Here is a 27823-nt window from a genome sequence, read left to right on the forward strand (position 1 = left end):
CTACAGAAAAAACTCGCGCCTCGGCATGAAGCTACCCCTGGCTCGACAATGCGAAACCGCGCGTGGAAGGCCGTTGCAGGCAAACAAACTCTTACACTCAAGGTGTCGGTCTCAAAGTGTCAGTCCAAGTAAACCTGTACACACCTGCCCGTTTACGCGATCTTTCCTGCGGGAAAGGATGCTAGATTTTGAGCTGCTTGTGCTCTTGCTCTGCCGAATCATGTACTCGCCTTTCGTCTGCCTGCTGCAGAACAATGCCCGAGGGGCATTTTGGCCATACCCGCGCGTCCTGCTGGACTCTGTCGCTCTGCTTTTCTCGCGGAACCGCGACAACGGGCTCCTCCCAAAACTCCGTGTAATTGAAAACACCTCGCGTGCCCAGCGCTGCCGAAGCACCCTGTCTGCCCACAGCATCGATGTGCGAGCGTTGATTGCGATCATTACGCCCCGCGGCGTCAGATACTGCCACGGCGTAGTTAGTCTGCCCTTCCAGCCCGATTATCGAAATTACAGCCTCGCGGTGGTGTAAAGCTACACCCTCGCCTTTGTTCTCCCCTGTTTACCCGCTGTCTGAACAAACCTCTTAAAGCGAACCTGCGGCAGCGGCTCCTAAACCCGCCGTGCGACTGCACCAACTGCGACGCATTCGCATCCCACCTCTGCCGCTGGGGAAGAAACAGCCGCTGCGCAGTTGGCGCCCTGCAGACAATGTTGCGTCGCCTCACCCTTCTCTTTTGTGGCCTCCTTGGCTGGCCCCGGCTTCTGAGCATTCGGACCTGCACTAAAGGCTCCGCTCCCACGATCACAATCCCGCACCGGCAGCGAGACCAGACACTCGCGTGCGGTCTCTCTAGCCTTTTCGCAGTCTGAATAAACAGACCACAACGAGGCGTCATCATGCGGCGGCTCCTTAACCCGCGTGGAGGTCGCACCGTGTGCGATGCACAGGCGTCCCCCACCTCTGAAACCGCGGCCTCATCGGTGCTCGGCCGACAAAGCTGCTTCGCCTCACACAGCTTTTGTCCTGCCGCTCCCCGCCGCGGCAACTGCCGAGCTCTTTTGCACTGTTTCATTATTTATTTATTCATTCATGCTGCCAATCCCATGAGGAAATATTGCAGGAAGGGCAAAATATTTGAAACGTTTCCATAATACATACATACAGTATTTACACGCACAACATTATAAAACATTACAAGATGACAGTATCGGTTTGTGCACCTATGTCTGTAACAGTTCAGTATTACTACATCACAACAATCATGCAGATACAAACAGCGTCTGAACTACCAAAAAGCCCGAACTGCCGGTCTAAATCCCTAATGTTCTCTCGAACAGCCCTCAGCTACGGTTCCATCGCTTCGACTGAGCGATTCGTGCTCGCCATGATTAGCTATACGAACTGAATCCTCGTTAACGCTAATGCAAGCTCTGAATTAACGGCAGTGATCGCACACGGGTGAAAGCTAAAGAGACACTCCACTACGCGCTGTGCCAGACGCCTTCTTCTTCCCGGTGGGGTCCCTTCGCTGCTGCTCATCACCGCACGATCACAGCGTCCTTTCAGTGAAAGCAGTCACACTTCTGATGTGCTGCTTTCCCAGTAGTTGCTCCGACGCCGGCGTGGTGTCGACGCCTCCGCTGCTCCTGCTGGTCTACGGCAAGGTCACAACTCGCCGTCCCGCTGTCTGCACGGGCTTTCCGTAGACGATGTCTTCCCCCGGTTGCAGATGCGCCTCCTGTTGCTCTTCAGTCGTCACCCTCTTTGCGTCGCGCCTCATAGATCCTGTCGACTGTGCCAGTCAAGGTTAGGTTCGTTGTTATTGATGATTATCTTCATTGGTACCTGATGGTTGCGGCACCGTTGACACGGCGACGATAGCTGATAGAGGGTTTTCGAAACTATAATTAGGCGACAGATATACACAGAATATTTACAGACTGAAGATAGAGTTAACGAAGTAAGAAAGAAAGTGAGAGTCTTAGTCAGCTACAACTTTTTGCACGCAGAACCCCCCTCAGTGACGGACCCTGACCTAAGACTACCCAAGTGCTGAGACATCCCTAGCCGAACCTGGCTAGACCTGCAATACGCCAGCCGTGCGTAGCCCATTAAACCTTGAGGATTCGACCACGAGACCTCGTGTCTCGTGGTTTTTATGAATTTCTGCGCTCCACCCCTCTGTGCACAGGCCAATCAGCATCTCCTGGCGACTTGATTTGATGGATTATCAAATCCCGGCCTATACCGCGGTAGGCAACGCGCCCCGTAACCCTGAACTCTGGACACTCTCTCCCACAAGAAATAAACGAAAAGATCAAAAGCAAATCAAACAAATACAACGAACACTCAAACACCCGAGGAAACACGTGGAAGCGCCAGGGAGAAGCTTCCATGAACGCGGCCTGCGTCATTTGTACACACGCTTCTCGCCCAAGACCGCACAGCCACTCAAGCCAGCTGGGACCCATAACCGTCCATCTTAAGAAAAAACGGTGCGACTCCGAGATTGCCCGCCGTGGACAGTATAGATCCCGTTAATAGGACGGCAGGGCAGAATCAACGCGTAGAGAATACAGGATACAGCGGCCGCCGCAGCCATCACACCGCGCGTTGACAGGCCAAGAAAGGAACAGCTCCAAGCTCCCCGGACCCCCGCTTGGCAACGGAGCGAATGGTTTTACAACAGACCATTCCGCTAAACGTACACGCAGTGGGACACAGAACCGAGCTCCCGGAATGCCCTTGGAGCTCCCAGACTACCGAAGTTTTCTCACAGTCACACCATGCGCGCCCACCAAACCGCGTGACGACGCGGTTGAGGCCCGAGACATTGTGTCCTCACGCCAGCGGCTTGGCCCAGGGGCCGTTTCCTCTTAACAAGCTGGCAGTGATAAGTCATCTATTCCTTATTCCCGGAACCACAGCTCCCTCTGCCTTCGACACATCCGGCGTTCCTGGCGCCTGGAACCCTTACAACAATATTTATTGCGTTGATTTCTTTTTATTTGTTGCTGAACACACAAATTTTTGGTCAAGTCTTGACTGCCTCTTTGCTCGCGTATGTAAGTGCAAGAGCGTTTCTTACCGGAGGAGCTTCAGTCAAGCGTACACACAGGGGCTAGCACTGCTTTTGACACCGCATTGGTGATGAGGAGGACCACAAAATTCTTTATAATAGATAATTATTGCAGGGTAGTGTTCATTTGGACAGCGCGTTGCGCTTCTTCCGAACCACTGCACTTTCCCTGTGCCGTTTAATCAATTCAGAGCGCGTGCTGCTGTCTTTATCAAACCCCCTGTGGTCACGTCACATCCAGCTGTTGTCGTGCTCAAAGCGTAGACTTAAATCGCTAATCTTAAACCATTAAATCGTGATTGCCATGCGGTGCTACGGTGTCGTCTTTTCTGGTTAGTTTCTGAGGTGCGCGCCCTTTCCCTTACAGCAGTGCATTTTCCTGGTTTTTGCATCGCTTTTTTTTTTAATATTTCAGGCTCGTGTCTTTAGCCTACAGGCGTAGTGAGATTCGAATTAATCTGGCTGATCTTACTTGGCATTTCACTTTGCCGTTTTCCCGTTCTCATTTTTTACTCCGGGTGGCGCTCGTATTTTAGTTATCTCGAACTGCAACTTTCCGGTTCACTTGCTTAGTAAAAACTTCGGAGTTAATAAAAAAACCTGGTAATAATTTTAGAATACAACAACAACAATCATATATGCTCGTAGGTAGTCCAGCTCCCAAACATTAGGATAGCTGTGGTTACGGGACAGAAACATGGCGAAGCTTCATCGCCCTGGCCGGGTAGCCATTTAATTTCACCCTTTTCGGCCGGCCTGCTGGGGCTGCCTCGGAGCAGGCATTATCGGAGCCGCTAGCGTATAACAACAGATAAGAAGCTACACGTTACCCGCTCGTTTCGTACAAGTGTCGCGTCGGTGTCACTTATGGAGCTTCGCGATGCCGATGTGTTGTGCCTTCGACTGCCCGAGCACGGCCACGGATGGCAGAACACTTCCCTCTTAATTGTGTCCACGAAACGCGACACGGAAAAGAGAAAAGTTTGGGTGCATTGACTTGGGCGGGTGCCTTAACCTGACGCTTTTATCACGGCTTTGCGAGGTAAGTTTTGGAATTTCTGTTCTCGCTTTGTTGAATTCCGCTCGCGTTTGAGCGCTCGCTTACGACGAAATGAGTATTCCCTCTGCAACGGTTGTCCACTCTTTGTTCTGTGTAGGCGTTAAAGCGTAGCCGAGACTTTGTCGCGTCGTATGCTTTGCTTTGGACCGGAGGCCGAGTATTTGTTGTGTGCGCGCTTACTTCCCAGCATAATTATCAGCGGGAACCATGTCCAGTGGGTTGTAAAGTTGCCGCGCATCAGGCACCTGAACTCGCGCTTGTTTTGGTCGACGGCAGCTTGCGTGTCACCAGATGTCGCAGGCCGAATGTGGGTAATCTCTTTGTTGCGTGAACTCACGTTTTGCGTGTGGGTGATCCGGGCAGTATGGTAAGCCCGTAGGAATCTCATTTAAGCGATTTTCACGTAATATGACTCGGTCGGTGCTGTGGACAATACGGCTATAGATAATACGGTGGAGGGCTCGTTCGTTAAGGTCAGGTTCTGAAAAAAACTCACTTAGTCTCATTCTCCGAAAATGTTCTGAATTTTCTCGAAGAATGAGACTACGGGAGTTTTTTTTTCAGAAAATCGGGACCAACCTGACATTCACGAACGCACCCTAGACTCTCCTAGCACTTGGACGCCAGATATCGATCAATCTCCAGAATAAAATCTGTACTTAAAATCAGTATCAATAGAAATATTGACAACAAATAAGCTATCAAACAACCGCAAGAACCTAACTCTGTAAGAAGAAGTTACCCGGAATATCCTATCAGCAAAAACCGACATAGTCATAAAGCCAGCCGACAAATCTGGTAGCATAGTTGTTTTACCTATGGGAAAATGCAAAGATGTAGCTTATAGGCAGCTCAATAACCCTTGCCACTACAAGCCCTTAGATAACGATCCGAACCAAGAGTACAGCCTAAAAATCCTTCGGAGCCTCACCGATCTGCGATCTAGAGAATTAATAACGACCACTAACTTAACTTTTATGAAACTCAATAATAAGCATGCAGGATGTTTTTACCTCCTCCCAAAAGTCCGCAAAGTCCCTGTAGAAATATTGTTACTGCCGAAATTCCTGGCAGACCCATAGTTTCGGATAACAATACCCCAACGGACGCATTATCTATGTTTCTGAATCATTACCTCTCCGACATTCCGGCTCTTCTTCCTTCATTCGTTCAGGACACCCCCCCACTTCCTCCGCATGATAGAAGAAATAAATATGGGCGGGCGCCTACCCAGTGGAACCCTCCTTGTTACTCTTGACGTTGCCGCATTGTATACGAACATCCCCTTCGTTGAAGGAATCGAAGCTATTTTAGAAGCTTTTTCACAGAACCCGCACCATCATGGGCCAGAAGTGTACATAACGTTTTTAAAACTACTTTTAACTCTCAATTATTTTGAATTTGACTCGTTTTACTTTTTGCAAGTTTTTGTAACCAGCATGGGTACTCCATTCGCGCCGACCTGTGCCAGTATTTTCATGGGGCAACTTGAAGCCACCTTATTAAGCTCTTTTCCGCATAAACCTCAGGTTTACCTTCGCTACATAGACGACATCTTCATGATTTGGGAACACGGTCGTGCGACTCTAGAAACGTTTATATCTCATCTCAATTCTTCGCATCCGAATATTAAATTCTCCTGCCAGTATTCTGAAAAAGAAGTGAACTTCCTGGATACTACCGCCATTCTACACAACGGTAAACTTAAAACCACGCTTTATAGAAAACCAACCGACAGGCAGCAGCGCCTAGATTATAAAAGCCATCTCCCGAGACACTGCAAGCAAGTGATCTTTGTAGGACAAGCCACCAGGCTTAGAAGAGTGTGCAGTGATGACAGTGACTGCGTAAAGCATCTAGACGAACTCAACTCCACCCTTATGAACAGGAACCACCCCAAAAGTTCGCTCAATCAGGCGTACCAACGTGCATCTGATCTCAAAAGGGATGACGTGCTCAACAAGGACCGACAAAACGAAAGCGCCAGGCCACCTGCCCTAATAACTAAATTTCCAAACGCGCTCCCAAACGTAAACAGTATACTGCGGAAATACTACCCCATTTAAGCCAGTAACGACCGCCTTAAAAAGACGTTCCCAGAAGCACCAAGGATTACCTACCGGAGAAACAGGAATCTAAAAGATATTTTAGGGCATGCTTTTTTTTAAACAAGGCCTTCAAAGCAACCAGTCATAGCCAGCTGCTGCCGTCCCAGATGCAGGACTTGCAGGCACCTGCAGACAGAGTGCATTATAAAAAGCACAGCCAGTAATTATGTACACAAGATTAATTCAAGTTTTACGTGCACTTCATCCAACATTGTATATATGTTGGAATGCTCAATGTGCCACAAAGAGTATATAGGCGAAACAAATCAACCTATGAGCCTACGCCTTAGCGGTCACAGGGCAGATACTCTAAGCAAATACTCCATAGATATCGCGCAGCATTTCAACCAACCAGGCCACAATTTTGATGACCTTGATTTGTATATACTTCGGTCAGTCTTTATGTCTTCCAGGGACAGGAAATACCGAGAATACTATTTAATACACAAATTCAACTCGGTGGAACGAGCTGGAATTAATGCATCTAGGGGCAACTTGAACTCCTTGCGATATTCACAGGGAATACAGCATTAGGCATTGTCTTGCATATACCTTACCCAAAGGCTGTGACCCCTCCCTCTGCTCCTTACTTGGTCACCTAATTTCTTTTGTTTTCATCCCTTAGTTACCAGTTTAGTACGCGCCCGCATTACTCCACTCTTTTTTTTGGAATTTCATTTTATTTCTAATTTTTGCTCCGCCTTGTCTTGTGCCCCGTAAGCCACTCTAACTTTATCTTTTTTGTTTTTGAGTTTCAGGACAGGCCTATTCCAGGAATGCTCCTGCGGGCGACCCGTGTCATTTCAGTTGTAGGGTTATTGCTTTTTCTTTTGTGTGTGTGTGTGTGTGTTTGTGTTGTTTTCCTTTCTGATTTCTTTTTTCTTCTTTTTTTCTTGACCTAGTTATAGCCCCTTCTCTACCTTTTTTTTTAACCTGAGCCTTGCAGATGGTTTCTGATAAGGACCCCCCTCACCACCTGTTCTGCTTCTGGCGGTTCTGCGTTCCTTTGGTTATGCCTCGATGCGGGTCAACAAACACCCTCTCATGCTATCTCCCTAAGAATTTCCTGGAATATCAACCCCTGGCTGACTTCCCTCTGACCTACTTTGCCGCTCAAACTATACAACCTTCTTTTCCCCTCAATATCTCCCCCGGCATACCCCCAAATCAATCCGCTTTCTCAATTTCACTTCCTCCTTTCCGTCTCTAATCTCACGTGGCAGGCTAGAGGGTCTCTGCTAAAACGTTGGCAACAACACATGCTTCTCCTTGCTGGCAGTTTTTCTTGTGTTCTCTGCCACCTTCAAAGTTTTACTGCCTCTTATATATATATATATATATATATATATATATATATATATATATATATATATATATATATATATATATATATATATATATATTTATTTATTTATTTATTTATTTATTTATTTATATATAGAAAATAAGGGTTGGCAGTAAAGAAAACCTCGGAAAGCAAAGGGGAGGTTGTGGTAACTCATAGAAAGAGATGAAGAATTGTTTGAGTCGAAAAGAAAGTGGTGAAAAATGCCCGCGGGTGGGATCCGAACCCACGACCTCCAGAATACCGGTCTGGTGCGAAAACCACTACGCTACCGGCGGGGCTGTTTCCCCAGCACTTTCTCGGGTATTTATGTTAAGGTATTTTTGTTTCCTGCACTTGGGGGATGTAGCCAGCGCCACTGAGACTACTCCGGGTGAAGGGGACCTTCTTTTTAACCCCCGGGCCGTGCCTCGAGTGTCTACGACATGTCGAGAGCGGTCGACCAGCGTTGAATCCTCTTAAGCTCCCTTTGGCACCAAGACTGCCAGAACAGAGGCCCTCGCTAAGCATGTAGCGAATCAGAAAATGGGAAATTTGGGGTTCCGTGAAATAAGACAGAAAATAAGGGTTGGCAGTCAAGAAAACCTCGGAAAGCAAAGGGGATGTTGTGGTGAGTCATAAAAAGAGATGAATTTTTTTAGTCGAAAAGAAAGTGATGAAAAAATGCCCGCCGGGTGGGATCCGAACCCACGACCTCCAGAATACCGCAATGATGCGATAACCACTACGCTACCGGCTGGGCTGTTTCCCCAGCACTTTCTCGGGTATTTATGTTAAGGTTAAGTAGTCCGAGTGGCGCTGGCTACCGCCCCCAAATGCAGGAAACAAAAATACCTTAACATACATACCCGAGAAAGTGCTGGGGAAACAGCCCCGCCGGAAGCGTAGTGGTTATTGCACGAGACCGGTATTCTGGAGGTCGTGGGTTCGGATCCCACCCGGCGGGCATTTTTTCACCACTTTCTTTTCGACTCAAAAAATTCTTCATCTCTTTCTATGACTCACCACAACCGCCCCTTTGCTCTCCGAGGTTTTCTTGACTGCCAACCCTTATTTTTTGTCTTATTTCACGGCGCCCCTCATTTCCCATTTTCTGATTCGCTACATGCTTAGCGAGGGCCCCTCTTCTGGCAGTCTTGGTGCCAAAGGGAGCTTAAGAGGGTTCAACGCTGGTCGACCACTCTCGACATGTTGTAGACACTCGAGTCACGGCCCGGGGGTTAAAAAGAAGGTCCCCTTCACCCCGAGTAGTCCGAGTGGCGCTGGCTACCACCCCCAAGTGCAGGAAACAAAAATACCTTAACATAAATACACGAGAAAGTGCTGGGGAAACAGCCCCGCCGGTAGCGTAGTGGTTATCGCACGAGACCGGTATTCTGGAGGTCGTGGGTTCGGATCCCACCCGGCGGGCATTTTTTCACCACTTTCTTTTCGACTCAAAAAATTCTTCATCTCTTTCTATGACTCACCACAACCGCCGCTTTGCTCTCCGAGGTTTTCTTGACTGCCAACCCTTATTTTTTGTCTTATTTCACGGCGCCCCTCATTTCCCATTTTCAGATTATATATATATATATATATATATATATATATATATATATATATATATATATATATATATATATATATATATATATATATGTTTTTGCAGGAACTGGTTCTTTTGTCGTATGAGAAATGAGGCCACAATCTAACTTCACAGTTTACCCGATCAATTGAACGAAGGCTTCTTTGATGCCCCTGCCTCTAGATATGCAAGCTAACGTTTTTCACTTGGTTCGCAACTGAGCGTCCGAACGGCCACACGTCCAATTTAATGTATTAGGCGAAGTAATCTTTCACGTCGGTGTACGTGCACACGCAAAGAAAAGTGCTTTGCGTGTATTTATAATCTTCACAGCAGCCTACGTCAAGGTGGAATAAACATGTGCTACAAAAACGTATAGGCACCCGAAAATACCCAGAATTAAGTTAGGATGCATGTCAATAGCGAAACTGAGCGCTGACTGAGCGCTGCCTGATGATTGAGAACCAATGGAAGACAGCCAGCGCAGCTCGCAAGCTAAATTTGCGAATGACGCGTTCTGTATACTGCCGCAAACCATGTGTAAGCCCTCTGCAGTGTTTGCACGACAATTCAATCACGCGAATTGAAGAATCCAGTTTCCACCACAAAGTAATTTGCAAGGCTGACGTTCGATGCTGCATCACACGTAAACAAACACCACGCTATAGTGCGTATACGCGCCACCGGCACCCACTCCACATGAATATCCCCTTGTAGACAAAAAATGTTAACTTTTAGCTTTTTATCTATGTTTGTACAACCCACCCCTTATGCAATACCCCCTCTGCGGAGTCCTTTAGGAAATAAAGTGAAGTGAAGTGAAGTTAAAATAATTGCAACACAGCCTCACTTCGTGCGGGGATGTAGAAATCCTATACATGCTATCAAACAGCGATTGTGGCGCGAAAACGAGCAACCTCTAAGAAATACTGCAGCGAGCGGCCAGTGGCATTGCCAGGGCGTCTGCTCTGAAGCGGCCAGCAAAAATGTCGGCACCACCGCGGAGTTAAACGGGCGTGGTGCCGCGGGTGAAGGGAAAGAAAAAAAGAGTGGAGCGATGCAGAAGGAGGGAGCATTTGACACTACCTTTGTGTTTTTAGAAACCTTACTGAAACTGTATCCGTCAATGCTCACCTAAAACAGCTCCGCGACTCAAGTGTTACGAATGAGTGCAAGCTTCCCTGTTTGCAATCGCTTTTAGCTTATTCACTTCTTTAGTCTTGCATCAACAATTATACGCGCGCTACAAACATTTGCATATGCGCAATAGCACCTTGGTTTGTGAAGATGACCTAATCTGGAGGACTTGACTGTCACGTGTGGTTCTGTTGTGCGATTTCTTCTGTTGGATTTGTGTTTTTCTTTCACATCGTGTATTTATTTTTTTTGCTAGAGTATGCTTTACTTTTGAATGGGGCTGGCTGTTCGGGAACTTTGCACATTTCTTGAGCATTGCCAAACGTTAGTTAGTTGTCACGTAGCAGTTAGTCATGGAGGCTGGCGGTTAACACTAACAACAATTATGTCCCGATTCATGAACTCGTTTGACATCGCATAGGTCCAAAAGCATGCCTGCTCCTTTACATCCGGAAGAGTTCCACGAATAATTCTTCCCTAATGGTTTCTTTTTCTGAAAATGTACCGCTCGTACACTTCATTTGTCTGAGCATCGCATAAGTCTCCAAGCTTCTCCAGAACTCCTTCTCTTTTAGTTCCAGTTGTTCGCACCTACGTGGAATGCGAGTTTGTAGACTTCAACAGGCCTAATTCTCTTCAGTCTGGATAAATATACCGCTTTTGTAGCATTTGACAGTGGCTTCTCGTGCAGCTGCACCACATGACGAAAGGTTCTTGTGTTTGCTTCAAATGCCACCATATCTTTCCATGTGTCCTAACGGTCGAAGTCGGTCTAGAGGCTGCAAAAATTTAATTGGAACCTGTAGGCACATACGGCACCATGCACCGTCTTTCGGTGATCGGGTGATTCCCAAGCCAGCGTTTAGGAATAGAATACAAGCAAAGTTTGGTTCGCAGTTGCTTAGCCGTGGCCGGGGGGTATATGTGGAATCTCAAAGGGTACAGCCAGGGGCTTATACAATTTAGGCAACAAAACCATAGCTATCTATTGTACCGGCACGCTTATCAATTTTTCTTCTTTTTGCTATTTGTCATGCAAAAAGACATTGTGTAAGCTGTACATAAACAGTGATAATGAATAGATAGATTTGTACTGTCATGATCTGTGTGTGAGGCCTGAATTTATCGTGTGCTCAATTGCATCTATTAGAAGGGAAAAGGTTTGGGCATGTTGGTTCATTGTCACACGGAAAACAAGCGCTAAACAAAAACACGGGACGAGGAGTAGACAGGACAAGCGCTGACTTTCAACAAATGGTTTAATGCCACTCCAGCGCTTATAAACAAGTCTGGGAGCACGAAGAGAGGGGAAAAAGAAAGGGAAACATCAAAAACAGAGGCCAAAAAAGAAGAACAGTGACGTGCCACCTACGATAAGAAATACAATTCGTGTTTCGATAAAGCCACAGACGGCCTGCTGACGCATTGATCTCCCGACCTCGCTATCTCGGCCGCTTCCACAATTTCCCTTGTGAGGGCCGAGCGGTGAAAATACAAGATGGTAGTCTGGTCGTACAGGGGATGACACTGGGTACCCGAGACACATTTTTTACAGTGGGCAGCCAGCTGGCCGTCGGTGGCAACGCTCCTGACCTTGTTCTTGTGTTCTTGTAGGCGAACGTTCAAGCATCTGCCGGTATGGCCAATATAGTGTCTGCCACACGACAAAGGAATTTTGTAGACAACGCTACTTCGGCATTTCACAAAAGCTTCTCTGTGCTTGATAGCGCAGATCGGTTTCCGCGCACGCGTGGGACAGCTTAACTTGCACAAAGCTAAAAGCTTGTTAGGTGCCGTGAACAAGACCTTGACCCCTGAACGTTGCCCAACTTTCTTGAGGTTATGCGATATTTTATGTATGTAAGGGATGACAGCTAAAGGATGACAGCTCTTCTTTCTTTGTCCTTTCTCTGATTATCTGCCTTCTGCTCATCGCTCAAACAAGACTCAATTTTTCTTTTGCGATGTAAACCTTCCGCGACGGAAACAATAACTTGCCTGGGGTACCCGCGGCTTCCAAACGCACCACCTGCTTTCCAAGGCTTTCATCCACCGCATGCGGGCATGACTTGCTGAGAGCGCTAGACAAGAAAGACAGCACAATATTCCTCTTTACCAGCTTCGAGTGTGCCGAGCTGTACGGCAGGGGCGGATTGTTGGCTCTAGGCTCGTACAACCAACACACGTGATCATCCTCAAAACGTAGCCGCAAGTCTAAAAACCTGATTCTGTCCTTCTCGGGCAATTCAAACGTAAAAATGAGCGGCATAAAACAGGCATTGAAAGCGGCCAAGATACGCGATACAAGAGGGTGAGACGATGATAAAGCGGCATTAATACTGTTGAAAGTCAGCGCTTGTCCTGTCTACTCCTCGTCCCGTGTTTTTTTTAGCGCTTGTTTTCCGTGTGCATCTATTAGGTTAGTGTATTCGCAGCAATTCTAACAGAGAGAACACTTTATCAAAGTTTTTGACTAGAACTCACAAACTGAAAGGTACTTTAACGGTGGTTTGCTGCGAAGAACGGGAGAATATTCCTTGTCGGTGCTCCTCTTTATTTGTCATTTTTTTCTGTGTACCTTTCCTCTACCAGATGGGGTGGCCAATAAGTCGGCATGCATTTTCCTAATGCACTTTGGAGTGTCAACGTTGCTCGCTGCTTATTTAATTCACGCCGTCAACTCGGTACGTATATTATGCACGAACTTATATTTACTATTGCTATCGAATATGTAATTTTGTTCATCAGAATTTGCCGACGTTCTGTCAATGTTTTCTTATGAGTATTGAGAAACAATTTAAAACTTTTAACGGTGCTTCAAATACGTAAACATTTTCAAGAACTACACCGTAGCTTCTTCGTGCAATTGTGTTGCAATATAAATCGCGCCATTAGTGTCATATAATATTTATAAATTGAGATTGCGCTTTCCAGCGAGTGTGTGACAACTTCTAATGTGATTCTGCTTCACAATGTTCATATGACTGCGTGTTCAAATATAAATATTGGGACTCGGCAAGAGACTTTTGCGTCCGTTGCCATACTTTTTTGTGAAAATTGATGTGAGTGAGCAAAATAGTGATTTGTGCTTCTATTATGTACAAGAGTGGGCGGTCAAGCGTAGTCCACGTTGCAATGGAAAGGTCCTTGCTCGTCTTTTTGAGAAAGGGGTGTAATGGATTTAAAAACAGGCTTGGAATCTGCGCTGCGAATAGAATCGTTATATCCTGAAAGGAATTCTTTGAGCGGCTACTATTAAGGTTATTCTTTAGAACGACACAAGTTTCAAAAGAGTCTGGGGGGTAGATTTTTTCTGTGTGTGCACAAATTTCAGCGTGAGGTTTTATCTTACGACACCAAAGGTCCACTTAATACTTAAACTTGTTTTCAAGACGAAAACGTGGCTGCACTTGATGCTATTGCAAGACTGATAGATGAAAGTTCCCTGTACAGAGTTTTTGCGCTCTCACGCCCCGTCATAGAGTGTGCCGCACTATCTTTAAAACTCGTTAACAGAGGACTAGAGACTAGTACGTATGCGCTATTCCGTGATATTGTTGGATACAATTGCAGCAAACTAACTGAACGACCCTGTGACTTTATAAGGGATATATACACCGGAAGGTAAACCCCACTTCCAAGTAATATTTTGCGTACCTACGAGGGAGTTCGAAGCCGGATCCTAGCTTTTACGTCTGGGCGCTGTTGCAGCAGTCTGACTACATCGCTGGTAGTATATATTGAGTGATGGTGGTACCTTCTGAGTGCAAATGTGCCGTTGTTTAAAAAATGTTTGGTAGGTAGATGGGGCGGCTCTTAAAAGGTATTGCTTATGGCACACTTGCATAGTCTTCTGCTCACGTAGTGTCGACGCAGTTTTTCACAATGGCATGCATGATGGCTGTTTTTGTTACCCTTCAATGGCTGGGGAGGGCTACGCAATACAGATGTGTTATTGGCGGTGTCTACGTAACGACATAAGGCCTATCGGGCGTCGCCCGATGCATATACCGTATATGCTGACCTTGCTGTGGCTACTTCGGTTAATATTTCCAATGACGAGCTATTTACTCTCGCCTTTCTGGGTAATCGACTGGAACCATATTGAAAGTAGCTGTGTCACTCATATCCTCGCTACACCTTTGCTGGAACGCTTTACTAATACTCTTTTTAAGAGACAATACCACCATCCTTCATTGGAGAATTTATGCCGCTTGGGCCGACATTACCATAAATGCAGCTATATATTACCATAGATTGGTTTCGTGCTACCAATATTGGAAATATTTAGAGCCTCCATTATCATCAGCCACGCAGGTTGGTCCCATTGTAGCTTACATATTGACTACCATGCTACTTAGCGGTTATCGGTAGGGGACCGGTAGTTCATAATTTTATTTTGGCAATCGTTCGTAACTTTAAATAAATTTAGCCCTCGCTGCACTGCTGATCAAGTGATGCGTGAATATTGATCACCCCAAACATGTCCACCTTGAAGCATACCTGCGACCTCCTTGATCACATGTGTTTTGCCTTTGTTTAGTACAGGCCAATTATTGACACAAATATTAACAGCGGCGCTCCTTCTTTCCAGGCAAGAGGTAACAAATATTTCGCTGGTGGTTTCGCTCTTGCCTTCATACGGCATAGCTTTTTAATTCACACAGTTTCGTTGTATGCAGCCCCACATGAGCGCCTACTCCTTCCTGCATCCTTCTAGAGCCGAACCTTAATTATAGGTGCCAGCGGAATTCCACCATTATCGAGTTCATTAAAACGGATGTGTTTCAAATCACGAGTTATTTTTCGAATTGAGCCAAATCCACGAAACAGAAGCCAAGATAGATAAATGTGTACTCACGAGAAAAACTAGGCAACTTTCCTTTAGAATAGAAGTTGCGCTGAAAGGGATCTCATAACGCCCAGAAAACATGTGCGCAGATCGCAACTTGTGTAAACAGTGAGCCGGTTCAAGCCATGTCAGAGATCAAAAAGGGCCGAATACAAGTGACCAATGGTGGTTTGCTGTTCATGTGACTCTTAAGACCGTTTATTGGGTGTTTCCAGAAGTTATTTTTTCTTTTTCTGCAGAGGCTAAGCATGAATTGGGACAGCAGTTACCAGATCACCAAAAATGTGTTTCCGATTCCGAAAAGCTAACTTAACCTCACATAAGAATCCTAACCTAACCGTAACCTAAGTTAACCTAAGAAGTGAACGAAATAAAACTAAGGGATGTGAAACAATCGTTTAATACCGTCTCTCCCGCCCTTGCAGAGGTAATGTGTTTTAAATGCAGATCATTTCTTTAACTCACATGTAGCGTCCGCCGTCCGTCCGCAACAGCTCAGCGTGCAGGTGCGCCCTCTCCCCCACTCCTCCTCTCCCGCATCACGCTACCCTCCTCGCTCTCAACAACAGGTCCGCACCCCTCCCCCTACACTATATAAAAAAATACTATCCGGCGCCTGGTTTTGATCCCTCGACCCTGCGGGCGGAACGCAAGGTACAGGGGGCTCTACCCACTGCGCCACAAAGCCGAGACAGATACGAAGGCTACGAACGCGCCTTATATCCTTGTCTCATTCAAACTACGTCAAGAAGCTGCTGATACAACACATTCACTACCACCAACTCCCCAAACACTAAACGTTAACGCAATACACCCACCCCCTAAGCGACGCATTTACTCGAGTCCCCCTCGCGGGGAGATGGGCCCAATTTTTTTTCACTCCCATATTTATTGTTTTAATAAAATAGCCGCCACTTACACGCCTTAGACGCATTGGGCAATCCCCCCTCTTGTTGGGTAGAAGCTAATAAAGGGACACTCAAGTTAACTTGTCAAACCTTTTTTTGCCTGCATTGTTGACTGGATCAAGCAAACACATTTCTCATCGTTTATCTTGTCTACAAAGCAGTATTTAATTCATAAATTCTGAATTAGGAGATATATGTGAATTTCGTTGCGGCCGCTAAAACTAACAGTAGTGACAGGGATTCGGGTAGCGGTGTAATTGAATTATATCAAATATTGTAACTTAAACCAGTTACGATTTCGGTTCTGTGAAACATGTTGGCATCCCACTTTATCCTTGTCTCGGTATCCTCGGCATCTCAAGAATCGCCATACCGCGCTCCTGACATACTGTCCGCTGTAAAATGTGTAACAAGAGCCCTCACCAAGGCTAAGAATTGTAACGATCGGTACCCGAGGCTTAGGCAGTGGTTGAACGCCATCCGCATCACCGAAGAACCTCAGATGCAAGGCACTTTCCCTTAATTTTTGGAGTTTGCCCGGCACGTACATGTGCCGTAACAAGAGTATTCGCACCACGCCAAGAGTGCGCTGATTCACGACTGTACAACCAAGCAGTCGGTGCTAATGGGAACACCGCGCCAACCACAACTCGCCAGTGCGTCAAAATCAGTCTGCACGCATTCTGTGTGCTTACTGGTGGATCTATGAAAGTTGCAGCGCAAAATGGTTAATTCGGTACGAAAGACATTGCCCCAACACAAAAAAATCAACTAAAGCACTTCTGCTATCGGGGATTCGAACTTGCCAATTGCAAAACGATGCACGAAATTATCCAAACCACTCGGGCGTAACCCCCAGCGCTGTGAGATATATATATATATATATATATATATATATATATATATATATATATATATATATATATATATATATATATATATATTTGATTAATTGATTGATTGTGGGGTTTAACGCGCCGACGCAACGCAGGCGATGAGGCGCGCCGTAGTGGAGGGCTCCGGATTAATTTTGACCACCTGGGGATCTTTATCGTGCGCCGAAATATATATATATATATATATATATATATATATATATATATATATATATATATATATATATATATATATATATATATATATATATAGTAAGGAAATGAGGGGCTCGTTGAGGAAATACAGAAAGATAGGTCAGCAGTCTACAACGCCAAAGGAGGCATAGGGGTGTGGTTAGGCTCTTTTCTTTATCACTACGGATAATTAGGTAAACATTTTTTTATTTATACAGAAGAAAGAAAGAAAGAAAAACACGCACCCAAAGGTGTGCGTTCGGTCCCCACTCTGGGCGCGTGTTGTTCTTTCTTTCTTCTGTATAAATAAAAAAAATGTTTACCTAATTAACCGTAGTGATAAAGAAAAGAGCCTCACCACACCCCTATGCCTCCTTTGGCGTTGTAGACTGCTGACCTATCTTTCTGTATATATCTATATCTATATATATATATATATATATATATATATATATATATATATATATATATATATATATATATATATATATATATATATATATATATATATATATATATATATATATATATATATTTATATATATATATAAGGTTAGTAGAGACAGAGACAGAGACAAACTGATTGTTATTTGCTACGTCTGTCTCGTTTGTCTCTGTATCTACTAACCTTATTTTTTTCGCTCTCTGTGTGAGTTTTTATCTTTTCAGACTATACAACTATACATATATATATATATATATATATATATATATATATATATATATATATATATATAGAGAGAGAGAGAGAGAGAGAGAGATAGATATATATATATATATATATATATATATATATATATATATATATATATATATATATATATATATAGTCTATTTGTGTTTTTTTATGTGCGCACAAATTAGGAATCAGGCTTTTCATCGTACCTTATGAGCAATTCGTTTAGCCACCACAGTCATTCGGCGCCATGCACCCAGAGTCCCCCGGCTTGTCGCACCCAAAGAGAGGGTTCAAAGATATGCTTGTTTCTCCCTCGATTCAGCATTCCCACCAAAGGTTAAAAGGATACTGAAAAAAGCGATTTTTGGATGCATTATGAATGTATCCAACCGGCAGTCGCCCCGCCAATTTAGTCATGAAGGCTCAATGGGTTGGGTTTTCCGATAACGAGCGAATAAAAGTAGCCGCCAACAAAACACGACGTGTTCAGAATGGCGCAGAAAGGCTCAAGGCGTGCGAGATAAAACCAAGAAGAAATAGAACGAAACTCCCATGCGTCCTGCTCCAGGCCGAACAAGAAAGAAAAGATAAAGAAAATGATGCGAGCTGTCCAAGAGAAGGCGCGCGAGCACCGTGAAGGCACCAAAATTGAATTGCACTGAGACGCTTCGGTTCAGTTCATCAAAAGAGGAATGAAACAGAGAGGTGAAGAGCATGAGTGGTGGTCGGAAACAGGGCTGAACAGCGCCACAGACCCTCTGGACAAGCATTGCTCTGCACGTCCGACAGCTTTCACGTTGAGGGGAACCGCTTTATTAACCATAGGACCGCACAATGGCTGTTCACGTCCGTGCGCACTTACAATCGCAAAAAATCCCACAGGCACCGGCTGCATTCGAGCCTGTACCTGGTAGACCATGCACAGTTAGTGGCAGTCGTAATACCTACTGGGCTTTGACCGTTTCGTTTTCTTTATTGTTGGACAACGACCGCGAGTTATTACCCGAGAGACAAACGGCTTACTGCCTCGCCTAAAACGGTGCGGAGCACCTTAGGACCTCCCAATGTCCGACCACGACCATCCGTGCGCACACCACCATCATGCGAAAAGCAAACAAAATTTGATTTGAGCCGTGAGTTGCAGTTTTATTCAAGGAAGTTTCAAGCTGCAACTCACATCTCAAATCGAATGACGATCGGGGCGCAAATAGGATGTCACTCGGTGCGTGACTTGGATCTCATTTTGAGTCTCCGTACTCCGCACCCTCACCATCATCCACGGAGTGGAGATGCGGTCATTTTTTTCTCAGTTTCAGCATTCCAAATAGCCTAGATTACCATTTCTTGAACAAGCCAGAAATATCTCAGCACTATGGCAAGTGCATTCTTTCGGCAGAAACGCGATCGCATATGTGTGGTAGTGCTGCTGACAACGGCGCTAGTTCCACCTGCGCAGAAAATGCTTCCCGCAAGTTCTGTTACAGTTTCTAAAACATTATCGGTTTAGTTTTATTCTTTATTAACTTTTTTAACCACCCCGATTTTTATGCCGCCTTCAGTTCACCGATAATGTTTCTACTAGCGTACCAGTCTGCGAAGCGTCTCATGCGCGTTTGTGGGGAGGTAATTACCTCTCATTGGCTATACTTGGCTTGATACTGTCTGCGGACTAACAAAATAAACGCACATTCATATAGAAGCAATTTGCGTGTCCTCACCTAGTTCCAACTGAGTGAACGAATTGTGACTACCCGCCGGCGTCCGGCGACTGACTGCATCGAAGGGTTGGCGGTCTGTGCAGTAGCGCGGCCAAGCCAAGCCACCTTGAGTGAGCGTCTTACGAGACGTTATAGGAAATCGACAAAGATGATTCAGGGAGGAGGGCAGACCTTTCGGGTTAATTTTTATACTACATATTTTCGCGTAAACACAGCGATTGTGGCCGAAACTTGACCTAGGTACTCCAGACTAAAATTTACGCAAGTAATCCTGCAATGTTTACACATCAGTTCAATATCCCTTTTAGGTGAAGAAGAATAAGATATGGCAAGTCTTTTTGGGAAGTGCTCTGAGGTTCAAGGCAAGATAATAAAAAGCTTGCCAAATCGTGGGTGTCGTCAGTAGTGCCCTGGAAATGATCCTGCTGAAGAATGCGAAGAGAGCTGCTTATGCTACCAAGCAAATTTACCTGATGTTAATGTAAACTGCTATTGTCCTTCAAGCCTTGTTGCATATGGTTAATGGCTTTTCCGCCAAACTCTATCGTAGCAATTTTGAGTCAATTTCGTTGAGACTGTTTATAATGTCATATAAACTTGACCGCTTAAATTCAATGTAGGCCCAGTGCAAAGTTACCTTCCACATATTGGCTAAATGAGCCACATGATTTTTATTTACTTGTGGCCGTAAACTTCCTCTAGATTACATGTAACACCTATCATTCAACTGCTTTCAAAGGGTTCCATATAGGTACTGTGACAAGGTATCACTTTTTTCTCAAATTCGGTTAAGCTAATTTCGACTCATTTTTAAAAATACTCCTCAACCTCACTTGGGTATCCGACGGACACTCACCGCGGCGCAACAAAATTCGTTGTGACGGATATGAGCTCGACCTGAGGAGCTGAACAACGCGTCCAGGATAAAGGTTTTACATACTCACGTGCCTCCAGCTACGGATATGCGGTCTTCGACACTTTTTAAAGGGATGTAGAATTAGACAGGAACCATTCAATGCCAGCAAGGATCATAAAATCATGCAAGACAGTCGTTAGTGACTTTTTTGCAAGCATCGACAGAAACAAAACAGATAAAAGTGCAATTAGAAACTTAAAATTCGGAATTAAAATGCGCGAGAATATGCATTGTTTGAATTAGCTTCTGTGGTAGCTTGAAAATGCAGATTGTCGTTATCTGCAAACATAAATTAGACAATGTTCACAAACCGGTTCCAAGAAGCACAGCGAAAATGAAAGGTTCATTGTTGCTCTCAAACGATGGAGTTAAGGTGCTCAGAGTTCACAGGCTTGAAACGTCAAGTGCAATTGCGAGAGTAGGACAAGTAGCACAATGTAAGTGGATCTCAAATGATAAAAAACCGAGAAAACGACACCCAGAAACCTAATTACCTGTAAGAAGAGATAGGGGAGATAAATTACTTTAACCCTTCTGACCGGCTTTCTTCTCTTGGCACGAGATGTAGGAGAGGGAATCGAGTTAATGAATAACAGTCACAAAGAGATCATCATATGTTCAGCACTGCATTGGAGAGAGAGAAAACCTCTGCAATAAATTGCAAACTATCTCTTACAACATGGCCTTTGTTGAAACACTCCAAAATATTGCAGCCGCAATAATGCCAATGCTTGAACGGTTTATCAAAAATAAGACGTGCAAAATTACTTACATACGAGAGTTCAACATGTCAAAATAGAAAAGCATATATTGTGTAGGAAGTTTGGAACCACGAAAAAATTGCGGGTTTGCTTCATAATAAATGCGTAGGCGAGCGCTTACGTAGACGCCCTGTTGATCTGCTTTTGATCGTTCTGTATAAACGTATGGCCACACGGTTATCATTTGACGCAGCATTGTGTCAGACTGATCTATTAGGAACAATCGAACCATTCAAAATTCCTGTGTAATTGAGTGAAAACTCGGGGTACCATTTAAGGTGATTTAACTATATCGTTCTCCTTACACATACACAAGGCCTCGTAGGCTTTTATTTGAGGCACCAAATAAGATAATTGTATTGCGTTGTAATGCACGCTGGCCGAGAAAGAGATAAAAATTTAAGAGTTTCGATTCTTGGGCAAGTTAGTGTGGCGATTTTCAGGTGTGTTATTTTCACGTATGTTATTCAAGCATGTTATTTTCACAGGTTCTTTTCACTGAAGTACTAATGTTGCATAGCCGAGCATTTCCTGAAATCGGAGGGGTAGACATTGTTTATTACACGCAAAAATGCTCCCAGGTATCCTTGAAAACCCATGAAATTACTGATCAATGTTCCCTTTTTTTTTTGCAGGGAATAGCCAAACGAATGCAACTCTACATCACCGGTGCTAAGCTTAAACTTTTTGTCAACGCTGTAGCTCTCGCTCCGGGCTTCCTATTGGTAAGTGCAAACAACAAGCAGAAGATTATCACTTTATAAATATTTCTAGAATCGTATCTGCCTAATGGGATGATGCAGACGAAGTGCAGGGCACAAATAGGTGTTACGAATCAACCCGCCGCTGTGCTTCGTTCAATACTCCGCGGCTGTGCGGCGAAGCCTCCAATACGTGCGCCTACGAAGCCTCCACTACGTGCGCCTTTCGAGCAGCCTCCCCCCCGCCCCCCCCACCCCCCCGTCGCTGACTCACACTTGCTGCCGAAAATTCAAACAAGCTGCGACGGGTCTCGATCGCTGGCGCTTGGCGCAATTAAACTTCGGTGGCGTGCCGACGCAATAACCAGAGACCGGTCCGAAGAACACAGAAGCTGTAGCGGTGACCTTCTTTATCCTCTCTCTAGGACCCAGCGTGCGCCGCTACTACCGACCGCTTACTGTGTGTCTGTGCCGTTAGTGCCGTGTGCAGTATCTAGAGGAACCGCTTGTTTTGACCGTTGGCGCTTTTGGTATAAATAAGACCCCCCAAGCGCTGTAGTTAATTCCTGTTTGAGCAGCGAATCAATGCTATCACTCTGCTCGAGTCCTGTACTGTAACCTCGCCCGTCGGGCATTGTTCTTTGGCTTCGGTTCATCTCTCACTATGAAGTAAACAAGTTTTGTTAGCCTTCTGCTTCTGGTCTTCTTCGAGGCAGCAACATTGGGTGGCCGCTCGCTTAGCCACGCTACCAAACGTATGTCGGAGGGGACGCAGCTCGGCTTGAGGCGGCCTTCCCAGATGCAAGAGTACAAAATATCAAATCAGCATCACCATACTCCTAAACAATCTGGATGGAATGTTTATATCATAAACATAAATGCCTGTTTCAAACGCAAACCTGCTAGTAGCATTTTTTAAAATTTTATCTCAATATTCCGGGAACCGCCTAAGTTTGAAAATAAATGTGCTGTTTTTAATGTATGTATTATCCCTGAAGTCATCTTCACGAACCCCAGAACGGCTTTAATCGCGCAGCGTATGCAAACAGTCATATGCTACAGCAACACGGGTCAACGAAGAACCGTACGGTTACAATACCCCAAATAGTGGCCTAAACAAACCCTCGTCTAGATTTGTAAACGTTGAAGATAACGTGTAGGTCCTGCGTTAAACGCTGCATAAATAAGAAAAAGCGATTTTATTCCAAGGCGAGACGATCCGATTCAGCCGATGACTGGAAGTGCTACAAGGAACACTCTAAACTGTGCAAAGCAAAGCACAAATCAAGGCAGCCTAGGAAAAATTTTTCAACAACGAAATAACACACCTACTGCGGAAAAACCCGAAAAAATTTTGGAAAGTGATAAATCCGAAGTACTCATCATCATCGTCCATATCATTGTCTAAAAATGTTACAGACCTTTCCTCATCGGAGGCAGCAGAGGAATTCAATTCTGTTTTTTGTTATGTCTTTACGAATGAAAGCCCATTACCAGCCACTCTTATTATACAGTCATTAGATTCAGCAATGGATGACTTGCTTATCACTCAGGAGGGTATTGCTGCAGCCATTGATAGACTCCCGACCAACTCTGCACCAGGTCCCGAAAAATATGCACCAAACTACTAAAATGACTAAAGTATTCATATCCCCGATCTTACCTGCTTAGTTTGAGCAATCGATAGACACAGGATGCGTACCGTTTCCTTGGAGAATTGCCCTTGTTAACCCCATCTTCAAGTCAGGCGACCCATCTGTGCCTCTAATTACAGATCGATTTTCTTAACCAACATAGTTTGCAACTTCTAGAACAAATAATATCATCTGCCGTAAGGTGCTACCTAACAAAACACAGCTTTTTTTCTAATCAACATGGTTTTTTGAGAGGCGTTTCTCGTGAAACTCAGTTATTCGAATACTGACTGATCTCCATAATGCAGTACATTCATCCTCACAAAGGATGTTATATTTATAAATTTCTCCAAGGCCTTTGACAAGGTCCCTCACATCCGCCTAATGAAAAAACTTACTACTCTTAATATCAACACTACCGTTAACCGGTGGATTAAGAACTTGCTAAACCATCGGTATCAGTCAGTAACCATTAATGACCATTCCTCCCCTTTAGCTCAAGTAACTTTCGGTGTTCCACAGGGCTCAGTCTTGGGTCCTATATTATTTTTAATATATAGCAACAACATAAACAGTAATATCTGTTCTACTATTCGATTATTTGCGGATCACTGCGTCCTTAATAAACAACTTTAAAATCCCCAACATTTCTTATCCTTGCAAGCAGACCTTAATCAACTGTCAAAATGCTGTTAGGATTGGCACATAGAACTACATGTGGCCAAAACTAACGCCATAACACTTACCAAAACTTGCGCGTCTGAGCCTCGTCACTATTTTCTCAATAGTATGCCTGTACAAACCGTAACCATGGTAAAATACTTGGGGGTCCACATAACGTGCGATCTAACCTGGAATCACCACATCGATACAATGACCAACAAAGCTTCTAAGTCACTCGGATTCATTAGGCCCAATCTGCATTCAGCTAACACATCTACCAAGCTTCTGGCCTACCAAACCCTTGTTCGATCAACGATTGAATCTGCAGCGCTAATCCGGAACCCCCATCAGTCGTATCTCGCAAATAAACCTGAGGCACTCCAAAATAAAGCTCCCCGATACATTCTCAGGAACTACTCACAAACATCAAGTATAACAGAAATTAAACAATCCCTGAACTTACCACCTATACAACAACGCCGGCTTTATAGTCTTTTATCGGATTTTCATAGGCTATACCACAGCCAGTCTTCTTTCGCGGCCTCACACATAAGACCCGGTAGTCGTGTTTTTTCCCGTTTAGATCATGCATTCAAAGTTCCACCAATATTCGCACGTACCACCCTATTTTTCTTCTCGCCACTCTTACTTGCTATTTTTCACTGGAATCAGCTACCAGGTAACATCGTCACCCTCATTAACCACGACTCATTTATCAAAGAGTTACAGTTACTCCTCAATGTATAAATCATTTTTCAGTGTTTGTGTCGCTTTTGTACCACTATAGATTGGTTCAATGTCCGATGTTTGTGTCATTTTGAACCTGGGTCATTTTCTAACCATCGCATTTTTCAAATTGGATAACTGTTGTGCGCCTTTTTGTGTACCATTTTTGCAAGTTTGCCTTTCGACATGAATGTGCCTGTATACGCATTTCTATGGGTGTTGCTGTTTTTATGTTACAATGTGTTTTCTTTTTTACTGCGACCCCTATGTTACGCCTGTAAGGGCCTTTAGGGAAAATAAATGAACAAAAGTGTCCCCGATGTAGCTTTTACGTAGGTTAAAGCTATAAAAAAAACTGCGAATATGACGCCCTTCCTGATTGTGTACAAAAGAGAGCTGAGTACGACATTCGACGCCGTCCTGCGGGACGTAGAAGACAATAATCTTACCTCCGTCTTAGCGTGCCGAAAACAAGCGGGGATGAGGCCAGCCAGCTTCCTCAAAATTTTTCAAATACCAGCAGCTTGTGGACACCTTACACTGCGGCTCCTGGCGATGAACCACTCATTAACACTCGCGTAATATTTTGAAGGTTTGTACCCACATTTGAAGACGCTTCATCAGCAGAAGCTTGTGCGTTGAAATTTCAGGCCACCAGAATATTAATTACGTTTTGAACAACTTTTCTACAAGGTTGTTGACGATGACGACAGCGGGACATCGCGACCGCGCATGTGGCCCAAGTTGGTTCCCCTGAACCCTTACGACGCAATATGATGAACCCTTTATTTTGTGGGTAACTATGTTAATTTAGCATAGGGTCCACCTTCTCTCAGAGGGGGTCGTGACGTGAATATGCGTTGTTAATATGTGGTCACCAGCATTTCGCCGTGAGGGTATATCTCATCATTTTGGAGCAAAACGCGGGTATCGTCTTTTGTCGCGTGCCACGACGGCCAATTGCTTTGGATAACGTGATTCCAGAAAAATAGCACTTAATGATAAATGCTCACCGGGAAAAGCCGCGGTATTTTATTCGCCTACCTTGTACAGTGCGTGTCGTGTTCACCACTTCTTCGCTGCCTGTCTTTCCTTCTTTTTGTTGTGACACACAAGTTCGCTCGAAAAAAAAGCTCGCTTTCTCAAGCAACCCTGCATTGTTCATGGATACGTGACAGCATTCAGGCTTCCAAGGTTGTTAGAGACGCATCTGGTATATCTATTGAAACGTTTGCGGCAAAGTTACAAACATGTTGGCTGCTGGCTCAGTTGAAATGTGCTGAGTGGTCGTTTTACCGTTTTTCATGCAGCTGTTCACGGCTTCAAGTGTGGTCTGAAATATGCAGTAATTTTTGTTTATTTAACAAAACACTTCTTCTGGTTGTCTCTAGGTAGCTTAACAAGAATGGGCGAACTGTTAATGGCCGCTCAATCCCCGCTATGTATCAGTACTTACCCCGTCTAAATTGTGTACTTAATCTTTTTTTTCTCAGATCAGCCATCCAAGCGTGATCAACGAAACCCTTAATGTAAGTCAGTGTTTTTTATTTGTGGCTTAAAGAAATGTGATTTTTACTTTTCTTAGGATACCAGCTAACATTTCATTATTCTGCACCTATAAATTGATAGGTTCCGTGGTTCATCTGTTATATAAAACAACTTTTTCTGGATTTATACACCTAAAGTTCTGTTCTACAGTCAGCGTCGTTAAAGTGTAGTAATTGCAGTGTGAAATTTACGTGAATAGTTGCCGTATTGTATTAAACAAAAAAAACGAGGTATGCATAATAAAAATTCAATCCTATGAGCTTCACAAGTTAAAAAAGGAAAGTGAGGGACGTAATTGAATAGGTTGTTGGAATAAAGGGCATCATAAAAAGATGGCGATTTAGAAAAGCAAGGCCTTTCCCATAATTATGGCATTACGCCCCGAAAGATACAACACAAAATGAATACGCAAGTGCCTCGATGGTATGAGAACAATAAAGTACAGGTCCCTCTGCTGACCACCCAGCAGTTGTTGAGGACATTTTGGTGCAAGCAAGTACAATCAGGAGCAAAGTCAGTTAGGCAGATGCAGTTAAACGCTAGAGGTTAATATCGAATCCAAACAAAACAACTCAAAGTTTATTCGGCATTGGCGTTACAAATTCCAAGGTAAGAAAGCATTTCTCCAGGAGTACACAGAAATGGCAGTATGCGAAGTATCACAAACAGTGGTTCCCAATCACGCCTAATGAAAAGACAGAAGCAAGATTGCCTAATTGTAAGAATGGACAGCGTGATGGCGTAATAATAATATTAACTAGGCCGTGTTGAAAGAATAAATTTTCGAAAAAAACGAGCGAACCCTTTTATAAAGTGTAGAAATCCTGGTGAAATTTTATAGGACAGTGCCAAGAAAAGAAGCCGATGTTAAGTTGTATTGGCGGAGTAGTCGCATTCGTTAACTGAAGAACTACTGACAATTCACCGTACACTGTCGCAAAAAACGAAACAACTTTAAAACAACTAATACCCGACGCAATCTCAGTATATCACGTATAGATAATATACGCGCTCAGTAATGAAGAAAGGACATTAGGCGCAACATGGTTCAGATGATAGAAGTATCGGAAGGTGCTGTTATAATGTGTACGCTAGCAGTGTTTAGGCTAGCATGGGCTGAAAATTTTGTAGTGCATTTGGAAGTCTTAAAAATCAACGAACCGAAAGTTAAAAATGTTCTAAGAAGCGAGAAAATATGCGTCGAGGGTTGCAAAGCAATCCTGTCGTGACTAAGTGAGGAGGACACACGGTACTACTATAAAAACTTGTAAATCACGTATGAAAATATCAGCCGTTTGGGCGGTCATTTAATTAGGAAAATGAAAGCAAAACTCTAAGAACAAGGGCGAT

General features: G+C 44.4%; 1 protein-coding gene across 1 annotated transcript in view; it reads left to right on the plus strand.

Annotated features, from left to right (window-relative positions):
* The window catches only part of LOC144163940 (uncharacterized), a 77275-nt gene that overhangs the window by 5771 nt on the left and 43681 nt on the right, over positions 1 to 27823 (plus strand). Inside the window, exons 3-5 of the mRNA XM_077694590.1 lie at positions 12890 to 12981; positions 21837 to 21926; positions 26419 to 26454. Coding sequence (XP_077550716.1) covers positions 12890 to 12981; positions 21837 to 21926; positions 26419 to 26454 — 218 coding nt within the window. The remainder of the gene's footprint in view (positions 1 to 12889; positions 12982 to 21836; positions 21927 to 26418; positions 26455 to 27823) is intronic.

The sequence above is a fragment of the Haemaphysalis longicornis genome, unplaced genomic scaffold (genome assembly GCF_048455015.1).
Source record: "Haemaphysalis longicornis isolate Haplotype H1 unplaced genomic scaffold, Haemaphysalis longicornis Haplotype H1 scaffold_13, whole genome shotgun sequence".
NCBI classification, from domain to species: domain Eukaryota; kingdom Metazoa; phylum Arthropoda; class Arachnida; order Ixodida; family Ixodidae; genus Haemaphysalis; species Haemaphysalis longicornis.